Consider the following 20,478-nt stretch of genomic DNA (forward strand, 5'->3'; position numbering starts at 1 on the left):
ACATCAGGCCCAGATGGGTTTCATTCTACCAAAAATTCAAGGAAAAAATAATATCAATTCTTGACAATCCATTTCTAAAAATCAAAGCAGAGGACATATTTCCCAACTCATTATATGAGACCAGCATTATCCTAACACTAAACCTAGACAAAAACTTAGTCTTTATGAAAAAAGACTAAGTCTAATATCTCTCATGAACATGTATGCAAAAATTCTCAAGAAACTATTAGCAAATAATATCCAACAATGTATAAAAAATATTAGCAAATAATATCCAACAGTATATTTGGCTATACATATCATATAGCCAAGTATAATTTATTCCAGGTATGCAAAGAGGGTTCAACATTTGACAATCAATTAATGTAATCTATCCTATTAACAGACTAAATAAAAAAAAAATATAATCATACCTATATATGCAGAAAAAGCACTTGACAAAAACCAACACCTATGATGATAAAAATTCTCAGCAAACTGGGAATAGAGGAGGATTTCTTCAACTTGATAAAGAATATCTACAAAAACCTACAGTTAGCATCATACTTAATGGTGAGAAACCAGATGCTGTCCTGCTAAGATCAGGAGTAAGGCAAGAATGTTCCTTCTCACTACTCCTACTGGACAGTATACTGGAAGTCCTAGATAATACAATAAGGCAAGAAAAGGAAATAAAAGGTGTACTTACTGGAAAGGAAGATATAAAACTGCCTTTTTTGCAAATATACGCTTGTCAACATAGATAATTCCAAAGGATCAACAAGAGCAATAATAACCAAAAAGAAAAAAAAACCTCCTGGAACAAATAAGAAATTATAACAAGGTTATAGGATACAAGGTTAATATACAAAACTCAACTGCTTTCTTTTATAACAATAATGAATAATTTAATTTGAAAATAAAAACACAATACATTTATATTAGCACCAATAATATGTAAAATCCTTAACTGTCAGTCTAACAAAATATATACAAGACCAATATGAGAAAAAGTACAAAACTCTGATGAAAGAAATCAAAGAAGTTTTAAATATATGGAGAAATATTCCATGTACCTGAATAGAAAGACTCAATATCATCGAGATGTTAGTTCTTCCCAAATTGTTTATACATTATAAGCATTTCCAGTCAAAATCCTGGCAAATTATTCTGTAAATATCCACAAACTGATTCTAAAGTTTATATAGAAAGGCAAAAGCTCCAGAAGACTCAAGACAATATTAAATACAAAGAAATTGAGAGGACTGACACTACTCAACTTCAAGACTTACTATAAAGCTTCAGTATTTAAGACAGTGTGTTACTGGCAAAGAATAGATAAATAGAAGAATGGAACAAAGATACAGGGCCCAGAAGTAGATCCACACAAATACAGTCAACTGATGTTCAACAAAGAAGCAAAGGCGATTCGATATAGAAAAGATAGTCTTTTTAACAAATGTTGCTAGAACAAATGGACATTCACATGTAGAAAAATGAATCCAGACACAGACCACAAGATTTTCACAAAAATTAACTCAAAATGGATCACAGACCTAAATGTAAAATACAAAACTAAAACTTCTGGAAGATAACATAGGAGAAAATCTGCTTGACCTTGGGTTTGGTAATGCTTTTTTCCGATATAACACCAAAGAATGATCCATGGAAGAAATATTGACAAATTGGAATTCATTAAGACAAAAAAACTACTTCTTTTTTTTTAACATCTATATTAGAGTATAATTGCTTTACAATGGTGTGTTAGTTTCTGCTTTATAACAAAGTAAATCAGGTATACATATACATATGTCCCCATATCTCTTTCCTCCTGCATCTCGCTCCCTCCCACCCGCCCTATCCCACCCCTGTAGGTGGTCACAAAGCACCGAGCTGAACTCCCTGTGCTATGTGGCTGCTTCCCACTAGCTATCTATTTTACATTTGGTAGTGTATATATGTCCATGACACTCTCTCACTTTGTCCCAGCTTACCCTTCCCCCTCCCCGTATCCTCAAGTCCATTCTCCAGTAGGACTGCATCTTTATTCCTGTCTTGCCCCTAGGTTCTTCTGACCACTTTTTTTCTTTTTTTAGATTCCATATATATGTGTTAGCACACGGTATTTGTTTATCTCTTTCTGAGTTACTTAACTCTGGATGACAGTCTCTCAGTCCATCCACCTCACTACAAATAACTCAGTTTCGTTTCTTTTTCTGGCTGAGTAATATTCCATTGTATATATGTGCCACATCTTCTTCATCCGTTCATCTGTTGATGGACACTTAGGTTGCTTCCATGTCCTGGTTATTGTAAATAGAGCTGCAATGAACATTTTGGTACATGACTCTTTTTGAATTATGGTTTTCTCAGGGTATATGCCCAGTAGTGGGATTGCTGGGTCGTATGGTAGTTCTATTTTTAGTTTTTTAAGGAACCTCCATACTATTCTCCATAGTGGCTGTACCAATTCACATTCCCACCAACAGTAAAGAGGGTTCCCTTTTCTCCACACCCTCTCCAGCATTTATTGTTTCTAGATTTTTTGATGATGGCCATTCTGACTGGTGAGAGATGATATCTCATTGTAGTTTTGATTTGCATTTCTCTAATGATTAATGATGTTGAGCATTCTTTCATGTGTTTGTTGGCAAACTGTATATCTTCTTTGGAGAAATGTCTATTTAGGTCTTCTGCCCATTTCTGGATTGGGTTGTTTGTTTTTCTGTTATTGAGCTGCATGAGCTGCTTATAAATTTTGGAAATTAATCCTTTGTCAGTTGCTTCATTTGCAAATATTTTCTCCCATTCTGAGGGTTGTCTTTTGGTCTTGTTTATGGTTTCCTTTGCTGTGCAAAGCTTTTAAGTTTCATTAGGTCCCATTTGTTTACTTTTGTTTTTATTTCCATTTCTCCAGGAGGTGGGTCAAAAAGGATCTTGCTGTGATTGATGTCATAGAGTTTTCTGCCTATGTTTTCCTCTAAGAGTTTGATGGTGTCTGACCTTACATTTAGGTGTTTAATCCATTTTGAGTTTATTTTTGTGTATGGTGTTCGGGAGTGTTCTAATTTCATTCTTTTACATGTAGCTGTCCAGTTTTCCCAGCACCACTTATTGAAAAGGCTGTCTTTTCCCCACTGTATATTGTTGCCTCCTTTATCAAAGATAAGGTGACCACAGGTGCGTGCGTTTATCTCTGGGCTTTGTATCCTGTTCCATTGATCTATATTTCTGTTTTTGTGCCAGTACCATACTGTCTTGATTACTGTAGCTTTGTAGTATAGTCTGAAGTCAGGAAGCCTGATTCCTCCAGCTCCGTTTTTCGTTCTCAAGATTGCTTTGGCTATTCGGGGTCTTTTGTGTTTCCATACAAACTGTGAATTTTTTTGTTCTAGTTCTGTGAAAAATACCAGTGGTAGTTTGATAGGGATTGCATTGAATCTGTAGATTGCTTTGGGTAGTAGAGTCATTTTCACAATGTTGATTCTTCCAATCCAAGAACATGGTATATCTCTCCATCTATTTGTATCATCTTTAATTTCTTTCTTCAGTGTCTTATAATTTTCTGCATATAGGTCTTTTGTCTCCTTCGGTAGGTTTATTCGTAGATATTTTATTCTTTTTGTTGCAATGGTAAATGGGAGTGTTTTCTTAATTCCACTTTCAGATTTTTCATCATTAGTGTATGGGAATGCAAGAGATTTCTGTGCATTAATTTTGTATCCTGCTACCTTACCAAATTCATTGATTAGCTCTAGTAGTTAAAAAAGTACTTCTCTGTGAAAGACACTGTTAAGAGAATGAAAAGACAGGTTAAAGACTAGAAGAAAATATTTTTGAAATACATATCTGATTAAGGACTGGTATCCAAAATATATAAAGAACTCTAAATTCAATAATAAAAAAAAATAGACAAAAGATCTGAACAGACACCCCACCAAGGAAGAGAAAGATGGAAAATAAGCATATGAAAAGATGCTAAACAACATATGTTATTAAGGAACTGCAAATTAAAACAAGGTACTACTACACACCTATTAAAATAGCTAAAATCCAAAACACTGATAACACCAAATGTTGGCCAGGGGGTGAAGCAAAAGGAATTCCCATGATAAAGCGACTTTGAAGAGACTTTGGAATTTCCTACAAAACTGAACACAAATTTATCATAATATCCAGGAACAGTGCCCACTGGTATTTAGGCAAATCAGTTGAAAATTACATTCACATAAAATCTGCACCTGAATGTTTACAGCATCTTTATTTATAACTGCCAAAACTTGGAAGTGACAGTAAAATGATCATTGGTTTCCAGGGGTCTGGGGAGAGGAAAGTTGGGATCAGTAGAGGCAGTACAAGAGATTCTTAGGGCAGTGAAACTATTGTGTATGATATAGTACAGGTGGATACATGCCATTATACATTTGTCCAAACCCACTGAAGGTACAACACAAAACATGAACTCTAATGTAAACTATGGGCTACAGTAATGTATCAGTATTGGCTCATCCATTGTATCAAATGTATTACACAACTTGTACTAATGCAAGATATGTGTATGAAACTGTGTATGTGTGGAGAGGGAGTGATGAGGAGATACACGGGAGCTCTAGATCTGCTGTTCAATTTTTCTGTAAACCTAAAATCACTCTAAAAAGTAAAGTCTATTAATTTGTTGATAAAAAATAGAACATGGTAAAAAAAAAAAAAACAACTATAGACTGAAAACATTCTGTGTAATATCCAATATAGGATATTAAGAAACAATGTTTGTACAGAATCACACATATGTATTCAAACAATAATCACCCAACCAAATCATCTGCTTAGTCTTTTTGGCTTCACAGAGGCAGTCAATGAAAGGCAGAAAATCACTCTTCAATGGACTTGCCAAGTTACATCACATAAATCAGAAAGAAGCATCAAAGATAAAATATGCTCATTTGTGAGTCGAATGGGAAAAAGAAAAAAAAACAATCATCACATTACTTTGCTCTGAAATAGCAGAGGTAGTCTTTGAGCCAGCTGTGGATCCTAAGAAAACAGTAACTGATGCTAATGATCAATTCTAGCAATGAGTATTTCATTGTTTGGTAATTCCAGTACTACTGAAAGGCATCTTAATTTGGAAGAAATTTGGTAATATATCAGTGATTTCATTTAAGACCTTTCAGGAGAAAAGTAAACAGATACTACTTTTAACATATTTCTATGATTTACATCAAGATAAGACCATGTAAAGTAAAACAATTACAAATAATTTTGAAGCCTAAACTATTGTTTTTTGGGGGGATTTTTTTGCGGTACATGGGCCTCTCACTGTTGTGGCCTCTCCTGCTGCGGAGCACAGGCTCCGGACGTGCAGGCTCAGCGGCCATGGCTCATGGGCCCAGCTGCTCCGCGGCATGTGGGATCCTCCCGGACCGGGGCACGAACCCGTGTCCCCTGCATCGGCAGGCAGACTCTCAACCAGTGCGCCACCAGAGAAGCCCTAAACTATTGTTTTTAAAAGTTTTAGTCCATTCCCTCTATAGGTTTATAATTCTAATTATTGCTGTGCAAGTTAATATTTTTAATCAAATCAATGCCAAAGAAAACATTCTTGGATTAACTTATTGGTATTATCACTACTATAAAATATCTACAATTCAGATGTAAAAGAACCTGCTTAATCATCGAAACAAAGTAAACAAACCAAAAACAATTTTTAAAAACGTAAACATGAAGAACAATAAATATTTACATAATTTATATCCCAAATTTGAGAGTGAACTTGAATTTTTATCATTATAATGGTTTAGTCTTTTATTACTGTAGTAACAAAAGACCAATTTTTTTATGGAAGGAAAGATTCTTTAAATTCTATAGTGCTTTACAATTTTCAAAAATTTTACACATATGGTTTCATATAATCCCATAATAACCCCGTTTTTCCCCTACCCCTATATTGCCCCTACCCCTTCCTTCTCCCCCACTGGTAACCACTAGTTTGCCTTCCATATGTAGGTGTCTGCTTCTTTTTTGTTTTATTCACTAGTTTGTTGTATTTTTTACATTCCACATATAAGTGATACCATATGGTATTTATTTTTGTCTGACTTATCTCATTTAGCATAATGCCCTCTGAATCCATCCACGTTGCTACAAATGGCAGAATTTCATTCTTTTTTATGGCTGAGCTATATTCCATTATATATATGCATACCACACCTCTATTCATTTGTTGATGGATAGCTATGGCACAAGGTCTATTTTTTTAAGTGACATATCGATAGAATAGATATGTGAAAATAGATGACTTATCCTATATGGTTGCACTACTACACTAATTACACCAGAGTTCAGAGCACTGCTGGCCTAGACTCTAAAATACTTATACTTGAAATTGAAAACTTCTCAAATGAAACTTTTAAAAACTCAAATTGCAAACCTGATTACAATTTTCCTGTTGTAGAAAATCATAAAGAAATCTTATAAAATTACACTGTAAAAAATTTAAGTGAATCAAAGATATAAACACTGAAGGCCTCCTACCTTAATGTAGCATTTTTTCCGTCACTTCTTGTACACCAAACCTGGCGGGTTTGGTAACCTATCTCTATGTCGCAGGACTTGGAATGGTGATGTGCCTTGTAACTTTGGTGTCTAAAGGTGACCAGCTCCTTTGAATCAGAGCTAAAATCCAGAACGGTTCTTCCACTTAGGTTAAGTTCTTTGAGAAGAGGCAGTCGACATTTACTCCACGGTCCAACCTTAAGGCTAAACATATATTCCTCTGCCCCAAGAGGACAGGAAATGGGAGCATCACAGGCTCTTGACTCAGTCAGGTTGGGACACTGCAACCCTCCATAGAGAGGGGGGGCAATGGCTGAGCGAGTTCTATGCTGTAACTGCTTCCCACATCCCTTGCTACACCTGGACCACTGTGAGAACTCAGAGACCACACAATCCCGCGGGCAAGGGATGAGACAAGCTTGTTCCGTGGGGGGCTGAGGGGCAAAGTGTTCACATATCTCATTCACAGCCACGGTTCTGTTCAGCTTCTGAACACAATGCACCGTCCGGTGCTGCAGCCCATGCTGGGCTGTCACGCACTCTGTAGCCCGAGGTCTGGCTTGCCCCAGGGCGGGAGGAACAAGCACACAGTGGTGCCAATCAGAAACCTCCCACTGGAAGAGGTTTCTGTGCCAGTCACAGACTCGGAAGCAGCTTCTTTCCTTCGGAGGTCTATTGTTCTCATCACAGTTAGACAGGTGACTCGTCCACCCTTCAAAATGGAAACACCAAAGAGCACGACTCTGGAATCCTCCTGGCCCACAGTCTCCTGTACACCTTCCCCAGGGGCCTGTAGGCAGAAAGACAAGGGTGTCAGTTACTCCAAAATTCCACACCACCATACACACAAAAACGGGTCAATCTGCACACCTCCTGACACAACCAGTGTGAAATTATGAATTATGATGAAAAATATAATTGAGTGGCTAAAAATGTGGATTCTACATCAGTTGGCCCTTCTTGAAATCCCCAATCCGTCTCTTACAGCAGTATCAACTTGGATGAATTACTTCAACTTTCTAAGCCTTAGTTTCCTACATAAGGGAGAAGATAATGAAAGCACTGACTTATAAAGATGTTCTGAGGATCAGTGACATAATGTGATGGGAAGTAGACAATACACATTTAATAAATGATTGGTCTCGTTATAATTATTATGTTCCAAAGCCTATATACCTAACTCAATATTAATACTTTCTCGTTAGGCAGAGTTTCATCTAAAAGAAAAGCCCTAAATCCAGGATTTTAATAAACTAGGATTTTTCATGTTTCCAATCCTTCAGCTCACACCTTAAGTAGCTCAGAAGAGAAATACATTTTTAAAAATAGCTTGCAAAGCATCCTAAATATATTTTCATTTTCTAAACAGCTCTCCTCAGCTCTGGTTTTTGCTTGCAGAGTGAATTGCGTGAAAAAGAAAAATCTGATACAGAGGGGCGGGGTGTGGGGAGAAGGTAAGTTAATAAAAGAAGCAGCAGTACTGAATTGTCTCTGGAAATTCTGCCCCGACAATCCTTGAAATATACTTGTTGGGTAAAGCTTCCAATGTTAGCTTGTAATATGCCAAATCTTTTCATTAATGAATTAGTTTTGTGAGAGAGGGTTCAAAAGATGGACAGATGAAAGAGCTACCCACTGATTTTTTTTTTTTTTTTTTTGTATCTAATCTATAGACATACCAGCTGGCCTCATCCAGGAGGCTGATCATCTATCTTTCCAGGAGGACAGCAAGTAAGCACATTTTGTGTCAATGGAAAAAAAAAAAGTTTCCTCCCTTTTGCTTTACTTAAAAATGTAATATGAGCCTGAAAAAAGTGCATCAGCTTAACCATGTTACGTTTAACCCTTTACTAGGTTTGTGATCATCATAAAGGCATTTCACACCCCGAGAAACATTTTAATTTACACAGGCGAGAGAAAGAAGGTGCAGTCTTTCTTTCCTTCCCCAAATCTGATCAAACCCCAAATGCCACTTAATTACTTCCTGGACTGTATTTTCATGCACATCCAGTACATTTCTAGGAGCACTAAATGTGTTCACAGGCACGTGCCTTTAGGAAGAGACGTGCCTCCCCAGAGAAGCAGGTATTTGCACCTGGGGCCACATGCTGCAATGAGGATCTCTCACTTTAGCAGGACAACAGTTTTGGGGTTCTAATGTACACAGTCCTCCTGGTTCTTCCTCCCAGCCCTGTTCTGGGTGTGCAGATCTGCTGTTCTAGGCAATACCATGTTAGGTACAGTGCCGATGATTTCTGTCTCCTTTCAGTGACCCCACGCTAGAGTCTCCTCTTGATGAAATGGACAGAGGAGTTTTACTGGATTAAGTCAGCCTATAGTCACCAAAATGCCTTTGGGTTTGCCCACACTCTTCCCTAGGTGAGTTATCCCAGCACTGCCTGCTCAGGGTACAGTAAGTGCACATGGAAAATGCGGCTTTCAGCACAGGATGATTCAATCAACCATCCTTAATTCTGATGATTTCCTCTTCAATCACCCACAGTTTAGTACTCTGCAAAATGAGAAGTTCATTGTTACATGACAGCTATTTGCAGGCTCCACATGTCTAGATGTTCTGGAGCAGTTTCAGGTCCAGTATGCCATTCCTTATCCGAATCTCAGACCACACATGAAAATGTTCATTATTACCAAAAACAAAACCAGGTTACTCAGTAAAGGACTATTTCAAAAAATACATGGTTGCAGCAAACTTTAAAAATCTAAAATCTAAAGTCTTGACTTATCTAGGAATTTGGGAATAATATATACACACTACTATATATAAAATAGATAACCAATAAGGACCAATAAGGACTGACTGTACAGCACGGGGCACTGTGGTCAATATTTTATAATCATCTATAAGGGAAAAGAATCTAAAAGGAATATGTATATAAAGAATATATATTCAGTTTATATATATATATATTATATATATAAAACTGAACCACTTGGTTGTATACCTGAAACTAACACACTGTAAATCAACTATACTTCAATTAAAAAAATAAAATAAAATCAGTCTTGAATGATATAAAACAGTTATTGGTTAAAATGAAAACAAAGTTTTTTTGTAAAGCACTGGGTTTTAAAATATAGGCTGTCAGTTTCTCTCTGTTTAGGTACCAAATACACGCAACTCTCTACTTAGGATTTGTTCACGTAAATTAAAGAATATAAGACCAAGAACGTGGAGCCCCTTCTAACTAATCTTGAAAAGCTAACATTAATCAATCTAGAATATCTTACAAAGTGATCCTTATTCTTACTTTTAAAACATCTGATTAGCACATTTTCTTATTATTAATATTCTGTTTTCTTCTTCTAAGTTTTTGCCTACTTTCAAAATTGTTAAGGTAGCTCTTTTTTATTTGAAATCATTAATATTTTAAACTGTATAAATTACTATTCTTCCCTCAGCCTTCACATTTCCATCTATACAGAATTTCACCAAACAGCCAAATTTTTTTCTAGATCAATGGAAGACAAAATATAACTATTAAGAAATAATTACTACCATTTGTTAAAGGCTAGCAGTGGTGTGCTGGGCTTGGCTGCTACCAGGGGACTGTTAAATATTCAGGAACGTTACCAGGTTGTTGTTAAATCATTCATGATTTAGAATCAGCCATGGTGGGAGTATTTATACCACATTACAAATCAAGTCACATCAAGGCTTTTTTTCTTTTAAAACAGAGAGACAGCTGGTTTATAGTACACCAATGGTGATTTCACAGGTGCCTCCCTTCCTTCCTTCCTTCCTTTCTTCCTTATAACAATCCCATGAGGTGGGGCTAGTTTGCTCATTTTATCAGTTGTGGAAAATGAAACTCAGAAGTTACAATGCACATCCAAGGTTACACAGCTAGTGCATGCTAGGCTAGAATGGGACTCCAGATCTGTGGGACCCCAAGCACGGGCTCTTGGCCTGCATTTGAAAAGTATCTTTTCTAGGGTGTGCATTGGTATGTGTGATCCTACGATCACAAGGCAGATCCGTTTGTTCGCTTAGCTATGATCTCTCCTATTTGTTTGTTAATATTCCTTTGGATATGAGTAGAACAAGTCATCAAGGTGGTGTGTGCGCCATGATTTCCCCCTCCTGACCCTAGAAATTTAGGGCAGCAGCTCTTGCATATAAGACACAAGTGTGTTTATAAACATTAGTCAGTGCATTTAGGAAGGCACAGTCAAGGGAGAATAGTTTTCCCACATGTTAAATCGAACTCTGCAGACCACTGAAAAACATGTGAATAACAGGCAAATGTAAAGTGAATTGGGTATGCTTGGAATGAATGAAAAACAAATTGCAAACAAGACATTCAAGATACAGACAAGACCTCTCAGCAACTGACCTAGAACAATTTGCATTTCTCAGGCATGGAGAGAAAATGTGTTCCAGGATTTATTCAGTTGTGTTTGGAAATGAACTTTAAACACACACACACACACACACACACACACACACACACGCACACACACACACAACAGTGAAAATCACACAGCCCTGAGAGATTTTGCCATTTCAAAAAATATGCATATTGAAGTAATGAAATGTGACCTGCAGTTTGAAAAATCTTAAATCCCTTGTCCAAGTTCAGAAATAGAAGAGCCAATTAAAATTTTGAGCAGTTGCATGGAGAAAAAGAATATCACTTTTAAGTTTGACATATATATAAAACATATGGTTATATTCGGAATATAAATCTGAGATAAATAACCTAAAGAAACAAATAAGAAATCTATGTGTAAACAGCACTCATTTTATACTTCTTAATTGGAAATAAGCCTCAAGTAATACAAATAAAACAAAATTTTCATTACTCTAGGAGATGGACCCTAAAAGATACTGCTGTGATTTATGTTAAAAAGTGTTCTGCTTATGTTTTCCTCTAAGAGTTTTATAGTATCCAGTCTTACATTTAGGTCTTTAATCCACCTTGAGTTTGAAGTTTCCTTAAAAAACTAAAAACAGAGCTATGATATATGATCCAGCAATCCCATTGCTGGGCATATATATGGAGAAATCCATAGTTCGAAAAGATACATGCACCCCAATGTTCATTGCAGCACTGTTTACAATTGCCAAGACATGGAAACAGCCTAAATGTCCATCAAAAGATGAATGGATAAAGAAGATGTGGTACATATATGCAATGGAATACTACTCAGCCATAAGAAAGAATGAAATAATGCCATTTGCAGCAACACAGATGGACCTAGAAATTATCATACTAAGTGAAGTAAGTCAGACAGAGAAAGACAAATATCATATGATATCAATTATATGTGGAATCTAAAAGATGATACAAATGAACTTACTTACAAAACAAACAGACTCACCGACTTAGAAAATAAACTTATGGTTACCAAAGGGGTAAGGGGGGTAGGGGGAGGAACAAATTAGGAGGTTGGGATTAACATATGCAACTATATGTAAAATACATAAACAACAAGGACTACTGTATAGCACAGGGAACTCTACTCAATACTCTGTAATAACCTATATGGGAAAAGAATCTGAAAAAGAATAGATATATATATATGTATAACTGAATCCCTTTGCTGTACACCTGAAACTAACACAACATTGTAAATTAACTATACTCCAATATAAAATAAAAATTTAAAACAAAAAAAAGAGAAACAAAATTTAGAACAATTAAAGGATTAAAAGTTTAATTATATACGTAATGGGACTTTAAATTAACACTTGAAAACATTTCAATGGTATAATAGGAATAGTAATTTTATACTTGTTTATGTGCACAAAGATTATGTAAAAACACCATCCACCTGCAACTCACTATCCTTTCTAAGAGATAAGCACAGCTACTCTGGAATAAACTGTGAAGTATTTTAAGTCACACCAGTTTTAATTAACACGTTAACATTTTGGTTTAGTAAATATTTTGGACACGAAAGGGTAGCATCAGTGAATTCTCAGGTTACATTCACCTTTAAAACCGTGTGATTCCTCTTTTTTTGCCTGTGTTTTTGCAGAAAGTGCAAATCTGTGAATGCTCTAATGTAATATTCCTCTAGAAGCAGAAAAGTGCTGGCAAATTGTATTCTCTTAATTAAGTTATCCTTAAGTGGAGTAGTTTAGATGAATGTATCACCCAAACTAAATCATCACAGGTAAGGCAGCCCGCTGGATGCCTGAATTTTAGGTGTAGTAATCAGTAAGAAGCCTGCCACAAAGAAAAAAAGAGTATTCCAGAGAACGGGGAATAAACATATTCCCAGGAGCTTTCACACAGTACTCGCCACTGTTTGAGGCAGCAACCCTGATTTAATACCATTCATTCAATAGGAAGAGATGCTTGCTTTATTTTTAATTTTTTTTCAACCACAGCTTTTATTACCCTGACATTGCTTTATATTTAACTTGGGCAGGAGTACTGAGGAATGACATGAATGACAAACCCGAGCATTAGAGCCCTAAACAAATTACTGGTGGATAATTACTATGCTAAAGCACTCAGAAGCCTCAGCATTATAAAATGTGACATAAAACAGCGCTGATCTACTTGTAAGATGACTCACCTCCAAGAAATGGCTTGAAATTTCTGTCATAATTTTCACATCTCAAAAAGCTTTCACACTGATCATGGAGGAATTAAAGTAATATCTCCATTCCATAGTGGACAATTATCTAGGAGATCACACTTTCTAAAATACATCAAAGAACCCAAGGGATGAAAACAAAAGCAGCCAGCGAGCATTCATTCAGTGAAACAACCATTCTTCTTTACCTGCTAGTTGATAAGTAGTGTGTTAGACGCTGGGAATATAAAAATGAATGAGACGTGTCATGAGAACTGTGCACTAACTATAATGGCAACATGCTCATGAAGAGGACATCTGGCCACTCCCTCAGGCCTAGCTACACTGAGTTTGTTCACATTATTAACAAACTTAGTTTGGTTTCCCAGAGCTCATTAGATAGAAAGCAGCAAACCAGAAGTTGAGAGGGACTACTGGCGGCAGGTACACGGGTGAAAGTCAGAAGAGATGAGAGTTCCTGAGTCTACATTTCAAAACCTATCATGATAATTAATAACGTCCACTAGCAGGGGATGTATAAAGCCACCCAACACTTTCTAACCTCTCAGAGCAAACCTGCTTATTAGATATATCCATTTGTGAGTTATGCCTCTGACAGAAACAGACACACAACATAAGAAATGGAGAAACTGAAAAAAATATTGAATGGGAAGGAATTTAAACCCTAATGCATTTCATTTATTTCTTTTTTATTTTATTTTTTAAAATATTTTATTGGAGTATGGTTGATTTATAATGTTGTGTTAGTTTCAGGCATTCAGCAAAGTGAATCAGTTATACAAATACATATATCCACTCTTTTTTAGATTCTTTTCCCATATAGGCTATTACAGAGTATTGAGTAGAGTTACCTGTGCTATACGGTAGGTCCTTATTAGTTATGTATTTTATCTGTAATAGTGTGTATATATCAATCTCAATCTTCCAATTTATCCCTCTTCCCCCCTTACCCCCTGGTAAGTTTTAAGTCTGTATCTATTTTGCAGATAAATTCATTTGTACCCTTTTTCTAGATTCCACATATAAGCAATATCATATGATATTTGTCTTTCTCTGTCTGAGATACTTCATTTAGTATAACAATCTCTAGGTCCATCCATGTTGCTGCAAATGGCATTATTTCATTCTTTTTTATGGCTGAGTAATATTCCATGGTATATATGTACCACATCTTCTTTAATTCCTCTGTTGTAAAAACAACAAGCACGTGGAGGTTTAACAATATGTTACTAAATAAACAACGGATCACTGAAGAAATCAAAGAGGAAATCAAAAAATACCTAGAGACAAATGACAATGAAAACATGATGATCTGAAACTGTGGGATGCAGTAAAAGCAGTTCTAAGAGGGAAGTTTAAGCAATACAATCTTACCTCAAGAAACAAGAAAAATCTCAAGCAACCAACCTTATACCTAAAGCAACTAGAGAACAAAGAACAAACAAAACCCAAAGCTAGTAGAAGGAAAGAAATCATAAAGATAAGAGCAGAAATAAATGAAACAGAGACAAAGAAAAAAATAGCAAAGATCAATGAAACTAAAAGCTGGTTCTCTTAGAGAAGACAAAATTGATAATCCTGTAGCCAGACTCATCAAGAAAAAGAGGCAGAGGACTCAAATCAATAAAATTAGAATTGAAAAAGACATTACAATGTACACCACAGAAATACAAAGGATCATAAGAGACTACTACAGGCAACTATATGCCAATAAAATGGACAGCCTAGAAGAAATGGACAAATTCTTAGAAAGGTACAACCTTCCAAGGCTGAACCAGGAAGAAATGGAAAATATGAACATACCAATCACAAGCACTGAAATTAAAACTGTGATTAAAAATCTTCCAACAAACAAAAGTCCAGGACCAGATGGCTTCACAGGCGAATTCTATCAAATAACACCTACCCATCTGAAACTCTTCCAAAAAATTGCAGAGGAAGGAACACTCCCAAGCTCATTCTATGAGGCCACCATCACCCTGATACCAAAACCAGACAAAGATATCACAAAAAAAGAAAATTACAGGCCAATGTCACTGATGAACATCGACACAAAAATCCCCAACAAAAAAACTAGCAAACCGAATCCAACAACACCTTAAAAGGATCATACACCATGATCAAGTGGGATTTATCCCAGGAATGCAAGGATTTTTCAACATCCACAAATCAACCAATGTGATATACCATATTAACAAATTGAAGAATAAAAACCATATGATCATCTCAGTAGATGCAGAAAAAGCTTTTGACAAAATTCAACACCCATTTATGATGAAAACTCTCCAGAAAGTGGGCATAGAGGGAACCTACCTCAACATAATAAAGGCCGTATGCAACAAACCAACAGCAAACATCATTCTCAATGGTGAAAAACTGAAAGCATTTCCTCTAAGATCAGGAACAAGACAAGGATGTCCACTCTCACCACTATTATTCAACATAATTGTGAAAGTCCTAGCCATGGCAATCAGAGAAGGAAAAGAAATAAAAGGAATACAAACTGGAAAAGGAGAAGTAAAACTGTCACTGTTTGCAGATGACATACTATACATAGAGAATCCTAAAGATGCCACCAGAAAACTACTAGAGCTAATCAATGAATTTGGTAAAGTTGCAGAATACAAAATTAATAAACAGAAATCTCTTGCATTCCTATACACTAACAATGAAAGATCAGAAAGAGAAATCAAGGAAACTACCCCATTTACTATATCATCAAAAAGAATATCATTTAAAAAATTCCACTGCCCTTTTTACAGTAATCAAAAAAAATCCCTTATTAATACTAAAACTATTTTCAAGATACATATTTGTGGCCTGAAAAATAAATGTGCTAAAGAGTTCTAACAATTATCTTCAGAAAAATTTAACAGCAACAGTTAAGAGCTACCAAACATTATTTTCATAAGTATATAGATACACTTTTGAAGACAGTTCATGATTCCAAGTTCAAGACCACCACAGAGTATCTGGACTGAATATTTATACTTCCAGTAAGCATACATACTGCTGCTAACATCCCAAGCTCTTTTTGCATGATTGTGTTTTGTTTGACACCTAACAGCATGTTCTAAGTCTATTTCATCACTGTGGACAGATACCTCTGTCACTTATCATTTATGATTATAAATTATTAGTTGCCAGTGGCTAGAACATCCATTAAAAGCAGCCTGACAGCAGAGCAGATTAGAAATATCTCTGAATGGCTAATCAGCTAATGCAAACACCACAGAGACAGAAAACCACCTTTTAAAAACTATTTATCCAAAAAAACACTATTTATCAATATTTCTGGTTTCTAAAAATTCTGAATCCTAAAAGGGCATCTCAAACCTCATATACTTCATTGCATCTTGACACAAAGTGGGTCTTTTCAGATTACTCAGATCTACAGCCTGCTAACCAGACAGATTGTGGGAATGGGAAGGAAATCTTATAGCCCACAGGTTTTGGAGGAGGAAAATGAACTCCCGACAAATTCAAGGACTTGCTCAAGGTCACACAGTCATTTGGAGCAGAAATGGAATGACAGCTGCCTTCCAGAGGCCCAATCCAGTGATCTTTCCAGTATATCACACTGGCTTCCATTGTAACACTCTACAAATGTAAGGGAAGAAAAAGGGCTCCGTCAGTCGTTGTAATCCAAGGTGTAGGGGAGAGGAGGGAGGAAAAAGAGAACAAACAACTGGAAATTACATAAAAACACACATTGCACAAGCAAGGAACTGCCCGTAAATGCTGAGGGAATTTAGTCTCCTAGATTAGCACCTAGGAGCAGACAGCTGTTCCCAGGGGCCCTTCACAATTGATTATGTGAAATGGGATCCTTCCTGCCTCTGAATGCTTGAGAACATGGACAAAGCTACTGCTCAGGTACATCCAGCAAGGCTCAGGGGTTCAGCACACAAAGAAAGCTTCAGGCACCAATAAGAATGGTGTGTCCCTAGAATAAATATAGCAATAATAGTAACAGCTGTCATTTTTGAAATACCTACTATCTTCCCCAAACCATATGCATATTAGTGATGTTGTTGTGCTTTGCTAGATGAAATCATGAAAGCCTGGGGTCAAAGAGCTTTCTCAAGGTAAACTGCTCGGGTGCCCTGACCAGAGCAGTTTCTGGCACTTATATTGACTCCAAATCTTTCCCACAATAATTGCAATTTAGAAGCCATATCTCTTGAGCAAATGAAGCCTTGAAATGCCCATTGGGTAAAATATATTTAGGAGGGGATCCGTCCTGAGTGCAGCTGGTGTGAGGTGCTCGGGGTCCTGCCCTTCCTCTCCTGCCTAAAGCCCCTCAGCCCTGCCTCAGTCCCAGCTCAATGGCCTGGCTCCCTGATGGCCCCGGAACACCTGGAGTACTGATACCTGTCAAGGGATATTGATGGGCTGTTCTCATCCTATAAATATGGCTCCACTCAACTTTGACTTTACTTACAACCAACGCTCCAGCTAAGCCCTCTCGATTCCCTGGAGAAACTGAAGAAAATCATTTATTCAACTGTTTTGTTTTGTTTTGTTTTTATTGGAGTATAATTGCCTTACCATGGTGTGTTAGTTTCTGCTTTATAACAAAGTGAATCAGTTATACATATACATATGTTCACAACTCTCTTCCCTCTTGTGTCTCCATCCCTCCCACCCTCCCTATCCCACCCCTCAAAGTGAGCTGATCTCCCTGTGCTATGCGTCTGCTTCCCACTAGCTATCTACCTTAGGTTTGTTACTGTATATATGTCCATGCCTCTCTCTCACTTTGTCACAGCTCACCCTTCCCCCTCCCCATATCCTCAAGTCCGTTCTCCAGTAGGTCTGTATCTTTATTCCTGTCTTAGCCCTAGGTTCTTCATGACTTTTTTTTTTCTTAAATTCCATATATATGTGTTAGCATACAGTATTTGTCTTTCTCTTTCTGACTTACTTCACTCTGTATGACAGACTCTAGGTCTATCCACCTCATTACAAATAGATCAATTTCGGTTCTTTTTATGGCTGAGTAATATTCCATTGTATATATGTGCCACATCTTCTTTATCCATTCATCCGAAGATAGGCACTTTGGTTGTTTCCATCTCCGGGCTATTGTAAATAGAGCTGCAATGAACATTTTGGTACATGACTCTTTTTGAATTTTGGTTTTCTCAGGGTATATGCCCAGTAGTGGGATTGCTGGGTCATATGGTAGTTCTATTTGTAGTTTTCTAAGGAACCTCCATACTGTTCTCCACAGTGGCTGTATCAATTTACATTCCCACCAACAGTGTAAGAGGGTTCCCTTTTCTCCACACCCTCTCCAGCATTTATTGTTTGTAGATTTTTTGATCATGGCCATTCTGACTGGTGTGAGATGATATCTCATTGTAGTTTTGATTTGCATTTCTCTAATGATTAATGAAGTTGAGCATTCTTTCATGTGTTTGTTGGCAGTCTGTATATCTACTTTGGAGAAATGTCTATTTAGGTCTTCTGCCCATTTTTGGATTGGGTTGTTTTTTTGTTATTGAGCTGCATGAGCTGCTTATAAATTTTGAAGATTAATCCTTTGTCAGTTGCTTCATTTGCAAATATTTTCTCCCATTCTGAGGGTTGTCTTTTCATCTTGTTTATGGTTTCCTTTGCTGTGCAAAAGCTTTGAAGTTTCATTAGGTCCCATTTGTTTTTGTTCTTATTTCCATTTCTCTGGGAGGTGGGTCAAAAAAGAATCTTGCTGTGATTTATGTCATAGAGTGTTCTGCCTATGTTTTCCTCTAAGAGTTTGATGGTGTCTGGCCTTACATTTAGGTCTTTAATCCATTTTGAGCTGATTTTTGTGTATGGTGTTAGGGAGTGATCTAATCTCATACTTTTATATGTACCTGTCCAGTTTTCCCAGCACCACTTATTGAAGAGGCTGTCCTTTCTCCACTGTACATTCCTGCCTCCTTTATCAAAGATAACGTGACCATATGTGCATGGGTTTATCTCTGAGCTTTCTATCCTGTTCCATTGATCTTTCTTATTGTTTTTGTGCCAGTACCATACTGTCTTGATTACTGTAGCTTTGTAGTATAGTCAGAAGTCCAGGAGCCTGATTCCTCCAGCTCCGTTTTTCTTTCTCAAGATTGCTTTGGCTATTTGGGGTCTTTTGTGTTTCCATACAAATTGTGAAATTTTTTGTTCTAGTTCTGTGAAAAATACCAGTAGTAGTTTGATAGGGATTGCATTGAAACTGTAGATTGCTTTGGGTAGTAGAGTCATTTTCACAATGTTGATTCTTCCAATCCAAGCACATGGTATATCTCTCCATCTATATGTATCATCTTTAATTTCTTTCATCAGTGTCTTATAATTTTATGCATACAGGTCTTTTGTCTCTTTAGGTAGGTTTATTCCTAGATATTTTATTCTTTTTGTTGCAGTGGTAAATGGGAGTGTTTTCTTGATTTCACTTTCAGATTTTTCGTCATTAGTGTACAGGAGTGCCAGAGATTTCTGTGCATTAGTTTTGTATCCTGTTACTTTACCAAATTCATTGATTAGCTCTAGTAGTTTTCTAGTAGCATCTTTAGGATTCTCTATGTATAGTATAATGTCACCTGCAAACAGTGACAGCTTTACTTCTTCTTTTCCAATTTGGATTCCTTTTATTTCCTTTTCTTTTCTGATTGCTGTGGCTAAAACTTCCAAAACTATGTTGAATAAGAGTGCTGAGAGTGGGTAACCTTGTATTGTTCCTGATCTTAGTGGAAATGCTTTCAGTTTTTCACCATTGAGGACGATGTTGGCTGTGGGTTTGTCATATATGGCCTTTATTATGTTGAGGAAAGTTCCCTCTATGCCTACATTCTGCAGGGCTTTTATCATAAATGGGTGTTGAATTTTGTCGAAAGCTTTCTCTGCATCTATTGAGATGACATATGGTTTTTCTGCTTCAATTTGTTAATATGGTAAATACAAGAATCCTTGCATTCCTGGAATAAACCCCACTTGATCATGGTGTATGATCCTTTTAATGTGCTGTTGGATTCTGCTTGCTAGTATTTTGTTGAGGATTTTTGCATCTATGTTCATCAGTGATATTGGCCTGTAGTTTTCTTTCCTTGTGACATCCTTGTCTGGTTTTGGTATCAAGGTGATGGTGGCTCATAGAATGAGTTTGGGAGTGTTCCTCCCTCTGCTATATTTTGGAAGAGTTTGAGAAGGATAGGTGTTAGCTCTTCTCTAAATGTTTGATAGAATTCGCCTGTGAAGCCATCTGGGCCTGGGCTTTTGTTTGTTGGAAGATTTTTAATCACAGTTTCAATTTCAGTGCTTGTGATTGGTCTGTTTATATTTTCTATTTCTTCCTGATTCAGTCTTGGCAGGTTGTGCATTTCTAAGAATTTCTCC

The 20,478-nt window shown here is 36.7% G+C and overlaps 1 protein-coding gene across 1 annotated transcript in view; it reads right to left on the reverse strand.

Annotated features, from left to right (window-relative positions):
• THSD7B (thrombospondin type 1 domain containing 7B) overlaps window positions 1-20,478 on the reverse strand; it is a 752,940-nt gene that overhangs the window by 567,713 nt on the left and 164,749 nt on the right. Inside the window, exon 2 of the mRNA XM_060015718.1 lies at window positions 6,514-7,324. Within this exon, the coding sequence (XP_059871701.1) occupies window positions 6,514-7,324 (811 nt within the window). The remainder of the gene's footprint in view (window positions 1-6,513; window positions 7,325-20,478) is intronic.

This window comes from Delphinus delphis, chromosome 7 (assembly GCF_949987515.2).
Source record: "Delphinus delphis chromosome 7, mDelDel1.2, whole genome shotgun sequence".
Lineage (NCBI taxonomy): Eukaryota > Metazoa > Chordata > Mammalia > Artiodactyla > Delphinidae > Delphinus > Delphinus delphis.